The sequence below is a fragment of the Tachysurus fulvidraco genome, chromosome 9 (genome assembly GCF_022655615.1).
Source record: "Tachysurus fulvidraco isolate hzauxx_2018 chromosome 9, HZAU_PFXX_2.0, whole genome shotgun sequence".
Taxonomy (NCBI): domain Eukaryota; kingdom Metazoa; phylum Chordata; class Actinopteri; order Siluriformes; family Bagridae; genus Tachysurus; species Tachysurus fulvidraco.
In genome coordinates, this window is record NC_062526.1 from 14207931 (window position 1) to 14228257 (window position 20327).

General features: G+C 39.5%; 1 protein-coding gene across 17 annotated transcripts in view; it reads right to left on the minus strand.

The window, feature by feature from the left end:
- Positions 1 to 20327, minus strand: part of ank1a (ankyrin 1, erythrocytic a) — an 88682-nt gene that overhangs the window by 1851 nt on the left and 66504 nt on the right. For 8 of the 17 annotated variants that reach the window (XM_047818876.1, XM_047818874.1, XM_047818871.1 and 5 more), the window contains 13 exons: positions 20019 to 20115; positions 16598 to 16826; positions 16102 to 16230; positions 15816 to 15935; positions 15608 to 15692; positions 15404 to 15478; positions 14846 to 14977; positions 14045 to 14182; positions 8727 to 9357; positions 8124 to 8463; positions 3546 to 3629; positions 2344 to 2484; positions 462 to 559 (listed from right to left, as the gene is read on the minus strand). In XM_047818876.1, the coding sequence (XP_047674832.1) occupies positions 485 to 559; positions 2344 to 2484; positions 3546 to 3629; positions 8124 to 8463; positions 8727 to 9357; positions 14045 to 14182; positions 14846 to 14977; positions 15404 to 15478; positions 15608 to 15692; positions 15816 to 15935; positions 16102 to 16230; positions 16598 to 16826; positions 20019 to 20115 (2276 nt within the window). In that variant the 3' untranslated portion in view covers positions 462 to 484. Of the gene's footprint in view, positions 1 to 461; positions 560 to 2343; positions 2485 to 3545; positions 3630 to 6134; positions 7417 to 8123; positions 8464 to 8726; positions 9358 to 10743; positions 11108 to 14044; positions 14183 to 14845; positions 14978 to 15403; positions 15479 to 15607; positions 15693 to 15815; positions 15936 to 16101; positions 16231 to 16597; positions 16827 to 20018; positions 20116 to 20327 lie in introns of those variants that run through there. The other 9 variants (XM_047818881.1, XM_047818886.1, XM_047818870.1 and 6 more) reach the window with 8 other exon arrangements.

A 20327-nucleotide genomic window follows, 5' to 3' on the forward strand; every position in this document is an offset into this window, starting at 1 on the left:
AAGAAGGATCTAGAAGGATTAAATGCGTAGAATATATTAGCGAAGGCCCAATTTTGGTAATTAGCTAATATTGGCTAGGATGGGTCATTATTCAAATTACTAGCTGCCTGATCTTTATTAGCCTTTGATGAAATAAGAAGATCAAACTTTGATCAGGTGGGCGAGACCCAAAATGACCCATTACTGCTCAGTTGTGCCAAGTAGTATGTTTACTGTGCCCAGGTGTGTAGGATGTTCACTTAATCTGTGAGTGATCGTGTAGTGTGCACTCTCTTACGTTCAACAAACCCCAGATCATAAGCTTTTTAAATTTCAGTATGCCATGTAGTTTGCTTTTCATGAGTTTGGAGCCACTTCATTGATTTTGAAAACATATTCATCACACCTGGAACTCAAAAGGCCAATTAATCCCCAGGGTTAGCAGGCATAAGTGAGCTAGCGGCATGCCTATAGCCTTGTACCTGGACGGCCGAACGAGCGCCGCTCACTGCTTTACTCTCCGCAAAGTGGCACATTTCACTATCTGAGCCCCTCCCTTCTTCACATCCACAACATCCGGCTATCAACAGCAAGGAAGAGGAGAAGGTGGGGGTGACGAGTAGCACAGCAACAGCAGCAGATGAGACAGTCCAGAAAGTAGGAGGGTCAAGGAAAAGTGGTATAAATGCAGAATGGACAGTTGTTGGAGAGGTACAGTATGTGAATAAGAAAGAGAAAGAGGGATCAGGAAAACAGCGTTGAAGAAGATACAGTTAAAGTCAGAGGGAGATGTGTGAGAGATGGAGAGAGGGATGGTGCAGTCCATCGTGTGACATGGAAATAGGAGAGACAGAAAGGAGAAGCATCAGAAATGTGTACAGGTAAAAAAAAACCCCAAAAAAGCAGTGCTGCACGCAGAAGGACAAACACATTTATAGTTTACAGGAAGGAGAGTTTTAATGAAGCTTACATGAAACACAAAAAAGAACCAGATTAACAGGAAATGTACCAGGAAAAGACGCTATCCATACACAGCAGTTATGATGTGATGAAGGGACTAAAAATACATCACTGGTTGATATTACCTCATATTCATGGTTGTTTTACGGGGGCAGTTTTAAGGATAATTATTATTAAGAACCTGCCCCAGATTTCCATGTAATGAACACATACAGTGTTTTCAGAGTGAAAGCCATTGGATAATGTTTTTTTTTAGTGTTCACTGTGATTGGTTCCTCCTTTTGGGACAGAATGAAAATGAGGTGATGAAAAATCTAATCTCATGCATGCAGGGGAAAATTAAATACATGATGCGATTTGGGACGTTTAAGTTTGACACTTGAACTCTTTCACCTCAGAATTTAGAGACTCCTTATTGCAACCAAATGTTGGACATCAGCAAAAGATTGATTGAATTGAAATATCGTCTGTTAAAGAGTCGTTAATTATTTCACAATCATTAAATGACTCCGTTGGCCTTTAATTGCACCAATCAAACAGGATGATGTTTAATTCAAATTAGCTTGGATTTAATACTTCTACTGTAAATCAAATAAAACACATGGGACATAACAGGCAAGATATTTCTTTATTATAGTGTACACTCACTGTCCACTTTATTAGGAACATTTGAATTGCTGCAGTACACCATATAATATAAAACTAGATAATCAGCCAATCATGTGTCAAGTCATGCAGATACAAGGCAAGAGCTTCAGTTAATGCTCACATCAAATGGGGAAAAAACAGGATCCTGACACTACAGAGGTCACATACAGTAGTTTAATTTATGTATTTTTTTTCTTGAATTTTTGGTGTCTGAACTCTTGGCTGACAGAAGACAAGCCAGATTTGGCAGCTGCTTTTCTGTTCACTTCAGACTTCCTGTCATTTCCTCTAAGTGATATTTCTGCCTGCAGGAATGTCGCTCACTGGAATTATTTTTTGTACCTGCATTCTGCATGAACTGCATGAACCATGACAGTCAAAGTCATGGAGATGATTGCTGTGTGAGCATTTGGACATAAAACACAGCTCTTGTAACCACATGAGATTATACATGTTGCTATGTAATTGGCTGAGTAAATGGCTAATAAAGTGGACGTTGAGCATATATCGATCTATTTTAGTATTTCTGTTTGTATGTTTTATAGCACAGAACCACTGTGATAAAAAACAGGATTTACTTGGACAATTTAGAATTTACTATTTCTTACTGAAATCAAATAAAGACAAAATTTTCTGTGGTACTTTTCAGCATGTAATCTACTTTCAGCTAATCTACAGAGCCCAGAGTATTAAGACAAGGCAGTAGAACTTAGTCCATAACTTGAAGCCTAGATCCACGCTTGCTCAGAAGCCCACCTTGCTTTCACGGCCAAGGACAGCGTAGCCCATGAACTGCTCTGTGTCAGCATCCAACTCATCAGCTTCCTGTTGCCCGTCTATAATGAACTCCTGACCCTCACCCTCACCTTTTCCTCTCCTCACCACCTTCCTCACCACCTACACCACCCAATGATGAGCACCATGGAGTGGAAACAAAAGGGAGCAAAACAAGAGAAATGACATTAAACAATGAAAAATAAAAAGTCAAAAGGGAATGGTAATAAAAATGAGTGAAACCTAAACTAGAGTTTTTGGTGATCAAAAGGATGTGAGGAAACTAACCAGGATGCTTCTGTTCCCTTTTTGTCACTTTCAAATCATTAAAAAAGAATCATTTCTTCATTGCCTTCATTACTCCCATTTTACTGCTCTCTATATCTTTCAACATACTCATTAGATCTGTACTGATACAAAACCTGAAGTGAAAAACAATTGAAAAAACAAAACAAAACAAAACTGAGTGCTGTGCTGTAATTATGCTTTCAGCATGTGTTGTCTTTGGCATTTTTCATCTTTGCAATATTTGACAGAACAAACAGTCACAAAGAGAAAAGACATAAATGCAGCAACACATTTGACCCATAAAAAAAAGACTCATCAGTGCCAGTCTTACTTTAATGCCTGTGCCACACTGAGGATAATGTGGAGCGAAAAAGCCAAATCTTAACTTTAGAAATCTGCTGAGAATCTGGTCATGGCTATGCTGATTAAAAAAAACCCCAAAAACCCATTTAGTTCAGTATATGACTCAGCATGCTGTAGTGTGGAGTCCATAAACATATGGATGCATGATGAACTGTGTGTTTTGATCTGAATCTGTTTGCTCAAGAGGTATTTTGCTGCAATTCGAAACAGGATCACTCACAGGAACATGTGAACATGATGCAGATGCTCGTGCTCCAGGGCTAAACATCGTTATTGTCATTGTCCCAGTAATTGCTCCCATTTCGTTTTTAATATCAAAGTGTAGACCAGGCATTAGGTGTGTAATTATAGCCAGAAGACACATCAACATTTGAAGATGACTGATGAACAGAACAGAATCATAGTGAACAAAATGATTATTACTGCACTAATCATTTCGTCACAGCTGGTAAAAAAAAAAGATTATTTCATTTGAGTGGATGAATGTTGGTGACTTTGTTGAGAGCAACAGGCAGTAGGATGGGAAAGCTGACCTTTTTGGTGACGATGTTGCCATGCTCATCTGTAAACTGCTCCTCACTCACTTGCTCTCCAGGAAGATCCACAGCTTCATCACCCTATGTAATATATGACAGCATAAAAGCAGTGAGAAAAGCCTAAAGAAATAAGAATTCTAATAAAAGCCCCGGAAAGTAGATCAGAACAGAGAGAAACGCTAAGGAAGCTTTCCGTTTCCAAGCAAGTGTATCGGCCAAATGCGGTGCTGTCTTGCTTCAGGTAGCTCAGCTGATGAATATGTAATTTCAGCATGAATATAATATAATGAACATGCAAAAGTCCGAGACGACAAATATGTTATAGTGAGACACAGTGTCATTTGTGTGTCTTTGATAAATTCTCTGAGATTTATTCACATCATGTCCCCAGTCTGTGGATTCATCCAGAACTGGTGGAGCATATTAAATGACTTTTATTTTATTTCTTTTTTTACTGGGTGTGCTTTTTATACCAGTACAAAGTGGTGAGAAGTGGACTGTAAAAATGTGTTTATGGAAGGGTTTCACACAAGTCTGTTTTTAAGTGTAGCAGCACAACATCTGAACAAATAGGGCTCATCCCCTAGATTAATTAAAATATACTTAAGCTTCTTACTAGGTGAAACAACCATAGCAGACTAACTCCAGTACTGCATTTTCACAAACAGAAATAGTACCTCATATAATATACTCACATAACACCATCATTTGCCATATATGTAAGACCCTTATTCTTTTTTTTAACCAGTACACTGTTGACTTTTCAATCTTATTTGATCAGTATAAACAAGTGAATGATTTTCTGGCAGTAAGTCAGATCTAAAATGAGTCAGGATGCTGTTGGCTATCAGTGTATGATGTGTAAGATAATTTAGTGATCAAAGATAAGTAATTGTGTATCTCAGAGAGCAAAAAATTAGTTTGATGTCATCATTTACTTTGAAGATACAAACATTTGCATGTTTTTTTGTTTTTCCTTTTTTGTCTTTTGTTAACTTTTCTATAAAATTTTATTTATAAAAACATAAATACATAACATTTATTGCATTTGGCAGACAAACTTATCCATAGTGACTTACATTTTTTTAACCTCATTTTGTACAACTGAGCAATTTAGGGTTAAACAGTGGCAGTTTGGTGAACCTGGGATTCAAACTCAATACTTAAAGCTCTGAGTGTCTACTTTCATAAGAGCATCATATTTAACCACCACAGTGGAGTGGGACATGAGAAAGACATTCAGTGTTCAACATGGACACAACAAAACATGAGCAAATTCAGTTTTTTGGCCCTGGGAAAAAACTGTCTAATGTCTAATATCTGAAATGTGTAAGTTCTTAACTTCTGTTTCAATGTCAAACATCCACTCTTGTGTATTAATCTTATTTTTATAACCTAATTTACATCTAATCACACCATATAGCTAACGTAAGCATCACATCAAGCCCTCACTCCACTGCATACACACATAAACTACAGGCACTCCCCTTTTTCCCTAACACAACCTGAACCCTAGTGTTTTCTGACTCAGTGTTTCTTATTTAGTACATTTATTTTTTTTATAATACATTTTATTCCATTTGGTAACCTTATCCACAGCAACTTTTTATCTCATTTTATACAGGGTTAAGGGCCTTGCTTAGAGGCCCAATAATAGACCTGGGATTTGAACTCACAACCTGCTGATCACTAGGTCACACCCACATTGTTTACCTTTCCCTTCATTTGATTATCACAGAATGATCATTTGTTTATTTAAACTGTCAGCAAACCAGGTGCTTTTGTCTTTTGTTAATAATTTTTTTGGGAGAAAAATGTTATACATATTAGATATTATGCCACAGACCACTGCTGGTTGAGATGCTGCTGCTGAGAAGGTTGTGAGATCAAACCCCAGCACCACCAATTTGCTACAGCTGTGCCCTTGGGCAAGGCCCTTAACCCTATAAACAAGGTGCTTTAGATTAGTGCATTGGCCAAATGTAACTAATGTAACTAACACTCACAATGCAACGCACATTGTTATACAGGATTATATAATTGATTATAAGACTATAATTCTATATCAGATGACTCAAGTATCCATTGTAATAGGCAAGTTTAGTTTTTAGCCACCATGCGTCACACAAGATCAGCAGCATATTTACAGTATAATCAAGGGAAGTATAGGGAACAATATTGGAAAGTTATAGCTTAGTGTTTAAGGTGTTTGGTCTACCAATTAGAAGGTTGTGTCTTCAAATCTCTGGTCCACTAAGCTGCCACTGCTTTGCCCCTGAGCAAGGCCCTTAACACTTAATTGTTCAGTTGTATGAAATGAGAAGAAAATGTAAGTCGCTCTGGATAAGAGCATTTGCTAAATTCTGTAAATGTATATAATCAGTATCTAAAAGAACACCTGCTACAATGTAGGCTTGAACTGACACTTGTCTTTAATCTATTTCATTCTCATTTTCAGCATATGCTATTTTGAACATCTGCTGATATTTTAGCAAGCTAAGCCATTGTTGCATTTCCTTTAGAATAGGCATGAAGCACCACTTATACAACACCACTGCTATCCCCCATACAAGCATTGTAAGATACCTTCAGAATAACTCTGCGGCGCACCACTCGAGTGGTGACGTTCTCCTCTTGGTCTGGCATGCTCTCATCCTCCCCCAACTCCCGGTCAAGCTGCATGTGAATGTAAGTGAGCACTGATCTCACAGTGCCACTTGCAATGTGCAACACACTCTGGCAGCTGAGCACCAGAAAAGCCAGCACCACAAAGCTGAAGAGCAGCTCGGTAATCAAAGTCCACATCACGTCTCGCACAACCACAGGCACAAGTCACACAGCCGCTCAAGTCACACTGCTTCTGATCCCAAAAAACACCACAGGATTTCCTTAACTTTTCCGTTTCCTCATTACTGTTCTTCTGGCATACATTTGTCAGAGTCCATTCCTCTTTCTCCTGGGGGTCTAGTGGTCTCTTTACCTCTGTGCTCACTCAGCTGAGTGGTGTGAAGTGTTCTACCAATAACGAACAAATGCTCGCTCTCTCTCTCTCTCTCTCTCTCTCTCTCTCTCTCTCTCTCTCTCTCTCTCTCTCTCTCTGTCTCTCTCTCTCTTTCTCTCCCCTGTTGCACATGTGACCTGCAGCAGTCACTAACTTAACACCATGTCTGAATGGCAAAGTAAAACTGTTACTGTTTTTATGTTTAGCACATAAGCAGAAGCAACGTGCCTATATCATATTTACTCTCTGGATTCAAGACGAATTAAAAATATCAAATTCAATCTTTTGACTTAGTTGCAGTAAAGCCAGTTATGACTAGGCCAGTGGTTTGCCATTCCAACACATTTGCCTCTGTTCTGAATGTTTAAAGTGTTAAGTTCACAAAGAATAAGAATAATTAGAATAATAGGAGATTTATCCACTATTTAGATGCACTGTAGTAAATGACCTTATTGTCCATTTATTCAAATCCAAATATATCTCTTATAATCCCTCCCCCAACAGCAAAAGTAGCAGCAGTGGCCATAGGGAGGGTGAGAGAGGGGAAAAACGACAGGTGCTATATCTGTCACCCTCTGCTTGTGTCCTTCTTGGGTTGTCTGTGCCTGTGTGTGTGAACGTATGAGTGGTTGGGTGAACAATCAGCCTATGATTGTGATATAATGATTGTTTTTAAGATAAGGGGTTCTGAAACAGTTTGCAGCCAGGGATCCCCTTTAACTGTACAATATACTGTACTTGTTTTTGAGTTTGTGAGATTTGGATTAAATCCATTCAATTAAGGCAAACTGCCTAATAACTAATAATAAATACAGTTTTGATAGTGATTGTAATTTACATTACTGTATATATACCATTGTGAGCACCACTGCTTTACTCTTAAGTAAACAAATAATTTGGTCAGACTTAAGTATGCCGCATACTTAATATGTATTTGAGGCAAGATGTAATTACCAAAAATACATACCTGAAAAAGCTACCTAATCTTGCAATATTTTGGGATAGTCTTCTTAAGCACCATTTCCACTCCTTGTTTGCGGAGTAAAGCCAAAGTAACACGACAGGCACATTAAAAACACTGTAATATTTAAAGTTAGTTTATAACAGAATTGATGTTAGATCAGTTAATATAAGGACATAATACTTGGTTAAATCTATAAAACTGACCATACTAATGATAGTATGGCCAGCACTATGGCATGAATGTTTTTTCCCACACGTCAGGGTGGGATGAATGCTAGCAGAGTATTACTTACAAGGCACCAAAAACCTCCACTTCAAGCCGGTACTGAACAAACGCATCACAATTCAACAATTCAAAACACATGTCCCTATGCCATATGCTTTACTGATGACTGGAGTGCAATATCACTTACCTGCTCAGGTAATGAAGAACAATATAATTCTCCCTATCCTTCTTGGAAAGACTTATTGATAACTCAAAAGCTGCAAATGAGCTACCAAATCTCGTCATGGATGTGTCACATTTGAAACTGATTGCTTGACACACAACATACTGGTAAGTTCCACCATTCTATCTTATGTGAGTGTTTACATAAGTTCCCAGTGCTTACTTGTCCTCTGAGGTGCATATCTTCCCATCCTCGAAGGTCTGGTACTCTGTGGGGGAAGCCTAGGCCCTTTTCAAAAGGCTGAGTTCCCCAATAATGCCCACGAAGGATCTCTGAGTGCCCCATGTCTCGTACTGGTTGGAGCAAAGCTTCCTGGGACAGGTGAGACTGGCTTAAATCTGCATCCACTGCTGCCCTCACAGATGACATCATGGTCTCCTTGGCCTGTCTGAAATTGGGTGTCTGTGAGGTTCCTGCCCAGTTCTGAGTGGGATCTGGGATGGGATGCCATCCAGGGCCAGTCTGGTCTTGGAGGTAGGATAGGAAAGAACCACCACTTGTCCTTAGATGAAAAATAAACAATTAGTAAAAGAAATGGAAAAAGAGCTTTTGTTTGGGTGAATGTCTATATAATTTAATTTGAGATGTAAAATTCTTCTAATCATTATTAAATATTTTTTTCTAGTCAGGAATTGCTGACAAAATTGTGAGTGGAATTCTCCCAACATATAAACTTTACAATATTAACAGAAAGTACAAAAATAAGACAATAATTAACTATTTAATAATTAAGACATTATGAAATCTAAAACAGTACCAACTCACCTGTCACCATTGCGATCAGCCACTCGGCTTAGCCCAGGAGACTCACACATTCGAGCATAAACCCTCTGCTGTCCTGCAATAACAGACAAGCCTTCCACTAAGCCTGTGTCATCTCTTACTCCCAAACCTCCAGTGTCTCCTTCTGAAACATTCCTGCCTCCATCAACCGCAACCTCCAGTGCCTTCTCATCTGTCTCCAACCCTTGACCTCCGTCCAGCCCATTGATGTTGACCCCTGTTCCTGGAGTGGTGGCACAGTGTTCCGAGCCTGCCCCAAAGGACTGGTCCTCTAGCAGCTCAACGGACCCACTCAGGCCAATGGGACCACGTCCTGTACCTGGTGTGGCACTGCCTGGTCTGCCCATACTCCCATAGGACAGCCCCTCTGAGTCCTCAGCATTGCTACACTCAAGCGAGGAGTCCTCCACGGCCACCAGACATGGGCTTTTGCCCGATGGCCAAACTTGCACCTCGGACATCTCCATAAGTGTGTCTTCTTCAGTGGTAGCTATGGGAGCACCATCCATACTAGAGACTTCCTGCCAGTAGGGCTCGAGCCCCATTGGTGAGGCCAGGCTGTGTTGCACTGAGGCTGGGGAAACCAACACGTCCTGAACCACCAGTCCATAACCTGGAGTGACAAAGAGAGAGGCACACTGACATGCGCCTCCCCACCCTATCCCCTCCTTAGGGCCCTAGGAGGGGTGTGCTCTGAACCAGGGAAGGGTGGGGTAGGAAGGGTCACAAGGGCAGAAAGGTAAGTATAACCTGGAGTTGTGGGACAGAAGGATGGGATAGGAAGCTTCTTGCAAGCCATACCAGCCAACAGCAGGAGTACAGGCAGCCGGGGCACAGCATCCAATACACAAGTTATTATCTAATAAATATTGAGGCTGTTCCGCTGCCTGACACTTTACAGGTTACTGCCACCAGATTTTTTTTAAGCAACCAGGGACAAAGACACCCCTACAGACCTTTCACCTTTCTGGGACACACCACCTGCTCATATACATACGTGCATAATGCTCTCATGCGATTACTCTCCAAGTAACATAATTTGTAATTGATGTCAAAGTGCAGAGCATGCATGCAAGCAATCATATAATTCGTTTTACGTGTCTGTTTTTTCCACACATATATTAAAACTGTACATATGCCAATTTTATGGAAATAACTCTTTTCAGATACAGGGTGCTTCTTTGCTGATGCCACATACAATGACAAAAAGCAACCATTGGTTAAATGACAAAACCCTCCACCATTCACAAACAAACAAACAAAAAAAAAAGCAAAAAATGGACATTTTAAAATGACAACTATTTTAGTAAATCATAAGGTGTTTGACAATACATTAAATAAGCAATAAGAAACACATGGATATGATATTTACATGGAAATACATATGATAAATTCATCTACTATGGCAGTGATATAATGTCTTAGCTTGCACAAAAATGAGCTAAAAGTTCTTATGAAGTCTTAATACTCTGAAATACAAGAGGAAAAATGTCCTCACAATACAAAGATCCACATTCTTAAGTTTTGTATATTGGACAAACCAATGTTATCATGAAAAAAAGCAAGTGAACTGTTTGACCAGTCTGTAACCTCCGACCTGTTTTACGGCCTTGCACCGATTAAACCTTGTCCAATACACAACGCAAGGTTTCGTTTACCACATGGCTCTGGAATGTGAATTGAGGAGAGAATACACTTCCTCAAATGACCTCAATGCCTAAGCACTGTTACTATTACGGTACATTATGACATACTGTGAAAGTGAATATTGCATTGACCCAAAAAGTGGCCTTTAATTAAATAAGGATATAAGCAAGTATGAGGCAGGATGAAGGACTGGAATCAAAATACCGTTAACTGTCATGGTTTATTGACCTTGAAAACAACATTTGAATAATAATGCAACTAACATCAAACATATAAAACCTTAAATACTACAGTATGCAGTAGTACTAAATGTTGTATAAACTCTAAAATATTCAACAGGCCTACATTGCGGTTTTGTCCAATTGTCCAAATGCTTTCTGTTACTTATTTTTAAATAAAAATTAAATGAGTGCAATCTCTAAATTCTAAAATTTCACATATCAACAAAAAGACAGCAGTATGAGTTGGTAGGCTTTAAAAACAAAGAGAAGATTGCTAATAAATATATAAGTATGAGTGAAAGAAATATGTGTTGGAACCAAGTTTGTGACTGTACACTGTAATTTATGTTTGCATTTTATGTGTAAAAATGTGTGTGTACACGTGTGTGCCTGTGTGTTAAGGCTGGTGCGGGATCCTGGGGGTGGGGTTTATAGGGGGATAGGGGAGGGATTGCAGTTCAGGAGGTGGACGACTGTATTTTCGTCCCTTAGTGTCTGAAAGAAGAAGCGGAGTGTAATACAGTTGGTAGTTAGGAATATGCTGAGAGTGCAAGCAATATCAGTGACACCAGCTGGTTACATTCTCACTCCAGAGTTACTGCTGTACTGTACGTGATCTACCCTGTATCTGTCAGTCCTAGATTGTATTCCAAATAACAATCACTTTAATCTACCAGAATGGATTCCTTTTTGTTTTTGTCAATATTCCTACAATTCTGATGCAACATACAGTATGTGGTTGTAGAAAGGTAATGGGAACATTCTAGTAATGTTGTGTAACGTCATATGAAGGACTGACATGACATAAATAGAGATATTCACACGGACAGATAAACACACAAACACAAAGCGACATAAATAGATAGATTGGAATCTATTTCACACAGCCACAGGTACACAAACACCCAGGAATGTTCATTGCTGAACACAAACATATATACATGTATATAGAACAGACACATAATAATGCAAACAAAACACACTGCTAATGTAACAGCCATGAGTAAAAAGTAACACAGGTTTATTGCTATCAAAGAAACGCAAAAGGACATAATTAAGGCTTTGGTGATGCACAGGTCACAGACAAAGGACAGACAAGCACAAAAAACGTCACCGTACAGTAGAGTGGCCAAAAAGCATGAATTAAATCCACAACACAATTTTGTTTTCTTATTTATAGGCAGTAACAAGAGAAGTGGGAAGGCTTTGAGTCTCTATACTACATGCTGGCCGATCTCATTTCAGCCCTTCATGCAAAACATGCAGCATGCCAAAGTGCAGTTTATTTGAAGGGCATTATTATGTTAATTTAGTTACAAACACATACAGAGGGTAAAAAGAGCAGTTTAGATGAGGAGAAGACATTCCTTTGAATGCTTGTGTGCGTTTCCATAGACCCTGTACTGTAGATACGCAGCAAAACTTGTTCAGCTCAGAATTAAAGACAGATGGGTGACAGATTAAGGGAAAAACCAACAGAACATATCTTAAGTGTTTTTACTGACAATTTGATCATGTTCTGGAGAAAATTGTTTGGCTTTTCCTTGCACTTTACACTAATAAATGGCACTAAATGTGCAGATTTTATCCATCTTTTTCTTTAACTAAATGAACATATCACTATTGTTACTTTTCCTATTAAAACAGAGATGAATATCTTAGGTGATTGTTCTTAGGTGACCAGGATAATGTAAACCATTTCTCTTGCCATTTTAACATTTATTCAAGTATTTTTATTCATTACATTAATTGTTTAAATGTATCCTAACATACAGTTCTCTAAAAGCATCTGCATTTATTATGTTTCAGCCATCAGTTTTTCCTTTGATTAGTCACTCATCTGCAGGCCTACACACAGTATTTACATAAGCCTTATGAGTGTCAGTCAATCAAGTTGGAGTATGAGTATGCTAAATGTGTCAATAAGTCCCCAGGCAAAGCCCTTCAAAAATAATACAAAAAGTCCATTGGTCTGCATTCATCCTCTACATGCACAAAAAGTGATAAAGTCAAAGTAGCAATGAGCCTCAAGTGCATGCATACAGGCACCAGGGAAAGAAGAGAAGAGAGCAGGGGGTGTGTAGGTGGAAAGTAAAAGTACAGGAAAGAGAAAGAGGGAGGACAGCAGAAGACGACAGAGAGAGGGAACAGGAGACAGAGACAGAAGGTGACAGGGTCAGAAACACCTCCCTCCTGCAGGGGACACTGAGTGTACAGCTAATGAGAAGGGAATTTTGATCACATAAAAAAAACAGTAATATTGGTGGTGTTTTTGTGAAAAAAAGAAATAGGCAAAAATGCAGGCCTAAGGATATAGAGGTGAGGGCCAGAGGTCAACATGGTGTCTGTATGAGGTCAAAGGTCAGAGAGTTGTGGAGGAGGAGGAGGAGGAGGAGGAGGAGGAGGTGGAGGAGGAAGAGGCTAGGCTGCAGATGATATGTCCAGTGATTAAAAAGAGAGGGGTCAAAGGGAAGAGGTATGACACATTGTTTGTACTTGTGGTATGCCTTTAACTGCCAGATCGTATGCTTTTAATTTCTTATAGGAAACTCTTGTTATTCAGTATGTGATTTTTCTAGCACAAGCTATTTGTATGTGATATTGTAGTGATTTATATTGAGATTTCTCAAACCAAATAGCTTGCTTCGCCATTTCTCTTACAAGGGTAGCATGTTTTAATAAAGTATAAAACTACCACTGTGACAAAACAAGGACATTACACTGTACTGTATATACATGCACTCAAAAGTTATTCATTGGGTGTTTCCACACAAAGATACAACACTTTTGCAATCCGTTTTTTTTTTTTTTTTTTTGTCGTATTAGCATTAGCAAGTATTAATTAAGGCCTAACTAACTTTCTAACATGTGACCTTAAACCACTTGTTCTAACACCTCAACTCAGCCCAGATCTGAGATCTCGGCTATCTTCTTCCTTCACTTCTGCATTTTCCATGATGGTCATGCCATAATAATGACCAAATAAACACGAGGCAGGCCAAATCATGACAGTAAGCTTTATGCAAATCTGAACCCACATCAAGAGACAGTAAAGACAACAATGTGCATAACTGCTGTTCATGATTTTTACAGTAATTTTTGTTTGCTAGAAAAGTGTGGACATTAAAAACAAGTAATGTACTAGTAATAACAACACTTTACACTTAATAATGGCCATTAAATTTGATTAGCATCAGATAGATTGAAAGATGTAAGCAGGTTTGTAGGGATGTCCTTAGCCCTGGTCCTGGTGACAGCAGAATTGATGACATAAATGATCTGAGCTACATTATCAAGTATAAGCCGCTGGCACAGTGAATGGCTGTAGCTGTTAGCTGGAGGTGAGGAGAAGCCTGGTTTTGGGGTAAAAGGACTCACATGTGGCTGGGGAAGGGAAATTATGGAGGGAAAGGGCACTGAGGAATCTCTTACCATTTGGTATGCCAAGAGAGAGGTGGTCTCGGTCACTGTGTCTGTGCCGATCTTGTTCCTGGTTACCCTGTTGACCTTCTAGCATGTTCACAATATCCATTCGGTCAATGCTCTTCAGTGCCATGAACAAGTTCTCCACTGGAGCAGGACAGAAACAATTGCAAGATCTTATACATAATTCACATCTACAGTGAACAGGCTAAATAATGTCAAACATCGTCTTTTTCAATGCAACATGAGGCATGGACATTACTACTAATAAGGGCTAGAAAGGCTATTTATATATGCCATGGGTCAGACAGCTGTAAACAGGTTTAATAGTAAGGCATTTTGCTACTCATTACAGGAGATTCATCAGTCCAACAGAATTAGGGAAGGTGGAATTGGGAAATTTCTTTCTTTCTTACATTTACAAAATTTGTCAGAACTCTTATTTTCCAGAGCAATTTACATTTATCTCATTTATACAGCTGAACAATTGAGGGTTAAGGGCCTTGCTCAGGGGTCCAGAAGTAGCAGCTTAGTGGACCTAGGATTCAAACTCATGAACTTCCGATCAGTAGTCCAACACCTTAACCACTGAGCTACAATGTTCTCAATTTCTTTCTATTCTAATGTCCTCAAAAGATTTGCCCTTGATTTCTAGATATACAGCTGACAAATTACATCATGTTGTAGTTTTCCTTTAGAACTGATAAATTGATGAAGCAACTCAGATGACTGTAATAGTTTCCAAATCACCTAGATAACTAAAGGACTTCAGGCTATAGGTGTACAATTCACAGCTGATGGAGCACTTACTTTTGGCCCTCTTCCCTTCATGAGTAATCCACAAATTGAGAAGTGTTGAACTCTGTTCCAGGAGGGAATTGGGGTTCTCTACACGAATCCTATTAATTTCATCCACATTGAATTGGAGTTCTCGGGCCAGCTCTACATGGGGTTTAGAGATGACATTTTAAAACTATTATGAACTTGCACACATCACTGAATTATTTGCCTCATAAATCAGTAAGCAACTTTATTGGTATTGACTTACAAACATCTTGAAGCTTTCGAATGTTCAAAAAAGCAATCATGCTCCAGATATGTCTTCATAAGAAAAACTTCAATAACACAAATAAAACTCCCATTCATTCTTGTCCTCAATCCCCCCCCCCTTCACTCATTCACTTACTCAATCACTCCTTTTTTCCCACCCTGACTTGGTCACTTACTCTCTTCTTCAATCCCTCCTTCCCTCCCTCACTTACTCCCTCCCTCCCTCCCTCCCTCACATACTCCCTTCCTCAATCCCTCCTTCCGTAACCCTCCCTCCCTCCCCCCCTCCATCCAACCATCCCTCCCTCCCTCACTCACCGGCCCAGCTTAGTCCCAGTTGTTCAGCTATTAAAGCCATCTTTATCTCCGTCCTTTCCATTGCGCTCATTGATGCTGCAGAAATCAGACCATCATTGGCTCAGACCTTCTACAGTATAATGCTAGAGCTCAAATCATTTGTAAAAGAAGTATGGAATATGAATGGGTAATATGTGTGATAGCTATATACTGGTCTGTTCTTACCTACAGTTGGTTCATTGAGCGCACTGTATCTCTCTCTAAGGGCCAAAGGGGTGAGTGTCCTCCGTCGGTCCTCACCCCCTCCAATCTGTTATTAGCACATAATATGTACAGTTTATACTGAGTGCTCAGGCATTAGTATATAAATGTATATATGTATACATCACTGAATAAATGCATATAAAAGTGTTGTATAGATGCTTGTGTTTACCTTTATACTTGGTGGCATAGTAATATTGAGGTTGCAGAGTACTTGCTGACTGTCCTCATACTTGGTAGACTTACGTAAGAAAGACAAGAAGCCAGTGGGGTCCTTACTACTGTCCCTTACCTACAAGAGAGAAAAAAATAAATTTTAGTGAATGAGGAAATAAAAGCTGAGAAAAAGTTGGATTCCATTGCTGGCAGTGGCAGCACATGGAAATATGAACATTTTGAATATGCAGTATGAATTAGATGTCAATGGTGCATAATTCTGTAGATGACTTTACAGAGACCTTCACAGAGACAGGAAGTCTGTTATCTCTGAAGGCTTGGAAGCTGAAGCAACGGGGCTGTTGAGCAGCCTTCCTTATGGGGATCAAGTTCCCTGAGCACTCCAAGTGTAATGGCATGCCCTCCATTACCTGTGAATAATGGCACATTATTAAGAAATAGTACAAAATAATGCCATAAGTGAGTCACACAGGTCCAAAGTATTCTCACTGGCCACTTTAATATGGACACCTGCATCCATGCTCATTAATGTAATCATCCAATCAACCTTTCATGTGACAGGGGAGAGTGTTCCTAATAAAGTGGCTTGCAAGTGTAACTCTTTACTTACTTTCTTAAGTCCTTAAGCCCTAGATGACAGGTCATCCTGGTTATAGCAGCAGTTCTCAGATAACAACTATACAGAAGTGTTAGTGATTTATTTAGTTTTTGCTTGTGATTTTTTCTCCTGCTTCTGAATGAGCTACAACTGAGTTTGCATACTGTTAAATGTCTGACCTCTATGTCTCTGCTCCGGGCCACTTCAGTGAAGTTTTCATGCTGCTCTAGGGTCTTGTCCATCTTATCATCAGTCATACAGTAGCAGCGCAATCGACCTTCTCGTGCCTCATTCATCTTTGCAAACACTACAAATTTAACCATGTATGGCACTGCTGACAGCTCACGGTACAGCAGGTTAGCAAAGGAAACTGCTTCTGCAGTCCGTGGACAGTCTGCTAGCCAAAACCTGTGGGGAAAAAAACACAGAAAGACAACTTCTGTGATAAATACAGTACATCTAGCACTCTGGCTCCCAGAGACTGGTTAAATGTACAGTATTTACTTTTCCAGTTGTTACGTGATTATGTATTATTCTGAGATCTGTTTTTGCCTTTCCATGCCTTGACCAATATCATCAGCACTGTTCATACTGACCTCATGGTAATTCTGGGGTTTCTATGGCTTTAATATTTTATAAGACATCGCCTATTTTTTATAACAATTGTCATTTTACGCTCTCTGCTGGTTATGTTCACAATTCCTGCCTCCTCATTTAATGTATCAGTTCAGGTTTCTTGTTTTTTTCAATGTCTCTGTTCAAAGGTGAATAGACCACAGCTATTATGGGAAAGACAAGGAGATGAGGGACAAGGTCATGAACATTTTACCAAAGGAGAGGAGATAGCTTATGATTACACACAAGTATCATACCCTGACTACCAACTGCATTTGGAATAAGAAAATCATCGGTCGTTAGATCCTCTAAATGGCTCTGGAGGGTAGCCAGAAATGCATGTTGTTACACAGGAGTTAAATCACTTATTAAAAAAATAAAGACAGCTCCATTTCTGGGTTATGCTTGTCCTGTATTGTAAAACGAATCCAATTTCCTTTTTTTCCAGATATATCTGTTTGTATTTAAAGTCTAACTCTGAGTGTCTTTCTGCTAAATTCCCCTTGCAGTTGACAGGCCACCTGGCGATCTCCAGGAAGAAAGGTTACACAGGTGTCCTGTCATTGTTCCTGTCTTGCAGACTATATCCTTTCCATGACATGTCCATTAGGTATGTCATTGTTTATAAGGACAATATCTCAGTGTATTTTGCTGGTTTGATGGAACATGTATGTTACTTGAAGACCTTGTTGATCTGGTTGCATATATGTTACACAAAGATTTCAGTACCATTTCATCATTGTCTACCATCTAGTTTGCATCCTATCCCCTGTGTGTGGGGGTATGCAGGATTGCAAGATACATGCAGTTTAGAACTAGCTATGCTAAAGAACCATTTATGCTCCTCAGTAGGTCCTTCTCAAAGCATGATGCACTGGTCAAAGGTAGTAAAAGTGATTAATATTAACTAAGACCCCAGAATCCTGTTTGAGGTCAAGTTGGCAGTTTCTGAGGAGGGTATCTAAGTTTCTGAGGAGGGTATCTAAGTTTCTGAGGAGGGTTATACTATTGCAGTGGCAAAGAGGAGCACCCAAGTGCTAACCCGAACCCAGGCTGCTGCCCAAGTTAACAATGACACTGGAGACATTGACTAAAGGGGAATCTCCATCCACACTCCATACACACCTGTTGGGCTGGTTGTGGCATTGGAAAACTAAGGAATTTAGGAAATGGCACACACACACACACACACACACACACACACACACACACACACACACACACACACACACACACACACACACACACACACACACACACACACACACACACACACACACACAAAAATCTGTGGAAAGCACCCAAGGAAGAGCCAGGTTGCTCTTACATGAACATATGTATATGTATATGTGTTTTTTAATGATAAATGTAAGAGTCAGAATAATATTTCAGGCTGATTAGTGTGGCCCAAATATACAGTATTTTGTAGCCATGAACATTCACAAACCATATTTGTATTGATCATTCAGTGGACAGGCTCCAGTTTCCTTTTGCCTTGCACATCAATTGTTCAACTAATGTGTTTCAGTCAGGGAAATTGTGATTATTAAATTCACTGTCTGGCAGTATTTTTCGGTTGGAAGACTATACAGGTATTAGAGATAGCTGTAGGTAGAGCATCAGTAGAACAAACTAATATTACACAGTTTGCTCACACATGTAGAAGGCAGTAAATGTGTATCTAAGTTTGAAGATTACTCTCCAGTGACCTGGTAGAGTGAATGAGCATTAATACGTCCACAGTTATTGTTAAACCAGAAGGGGCAGCTGCAAGTGTGGCTATAAGCCAAATGTGTCCAGAACTCCTTATTTCACTTGACCAGTTTCAGTTAATTCTTGGTTTTCAGCCAGGCTTATTTTGCAGTTTTGGCTACATACAGTTAAAGCGAGAACTATTAAATTACAAGCTGCAAGTTTCACCACCACAGGGAGGCACTGGAATGCAGGTTGGTAGAGTGGTCTGGCTATCAACTTACATTTACATTCACAGAAATTGACAGAGACCCTTATCCAGAGATCCCTCCACTGGCTTCCGGTAGCTGCACGCATCCGATTCACAACACTGATGCTGGCCTACAAAGCCAAAAATGGACCAGCTCCCTCTTACCTCAAAGCTCTCATCATTCCTCACACTGCACCCCGCAACCTCCGATCTACCAGCACTGCTCGACTGGTTCCACCATCTCTCAGTGTAAGAGGCAAGTATTCTACAAGACTCTTCTCTGTTCTGGCACCAAGGTGGTAGAATGAACTTCCCCTAGAGGTCCGGACAGCTGAGTCACTGGCTATTTTCAAGCAGCGGTTGAAGACCTACTTATTCAGGAAGCACTTCAACTAGCACTTCTTTCCTTATCTTTTGCATAAAAAAAAAAAAAAAAAAAAAAAAAAAAAAAACCTTTGACACTTTTTCATTGTAACTTTGAACAAATATTTTAAAACTCATGGTATCTTATGTATGTAACCTAGTGAACCAGCATTAATGTATTCAATGTTAGAGATTTAAGCACTTATGTACATCTCTCTGGATAAGGGCGTCTGCCAAATGCTGTAAATTTAAATGTAAATGTATCCAGAGCAACTTACATTTTATCAAATTTGTATACAACTGAACAATTGAGAATTAAGGGCTTTGCTCAGGGGGCTAGCACTGGCAGATTGGTGATTCACCTCACAACCTTCTTACAGGTAGACTAACACATTAACCACTAGGCAATCTCCACAAATGTTGTACCACATCCCCACAAATGTGGTACAACATCCCCACATCCACTTGTGACCTCTACTGATTTGTGCATGACATAACAAGAATAAACACTAATAAACTGACTCACAGTGCTTTTTGTGTGGTTCTGTTTATACCAGTGTTTCATGTTTACAGTTATATCCTGGTCCTGTTATTGCTAGTCCTGCCTCTCTGTCTGACTATGTAAAGAGGTCGTCCAAGAACATGCTGAAGAGATTATTTCATGCACATTGTTATCTTACCGTGCAGACACATTGGTGGTGAAATTTGCACAGTCATTAGCATATACAAGTTTGGTTGTGCCAGTGATATCCTCCCACTGTGCTGGGTCCGTGCCACCTAAGAAATGTAGAAGAGCCTATGTTAAATTTGTGCTTAATGAAGAGGCAATCTTAGAAATAATGCCTAATGGGACTAGGAATGCAGTAATAAACAATACACCATTAAATTAATTTGTTATTTTAGAAAAAAATCATCACTCTCACTTTCACTTCAAGATACACTGAATTTTCACAAGATACTTGAAGGCAGAAATCTAGTCAGGTTTCCTT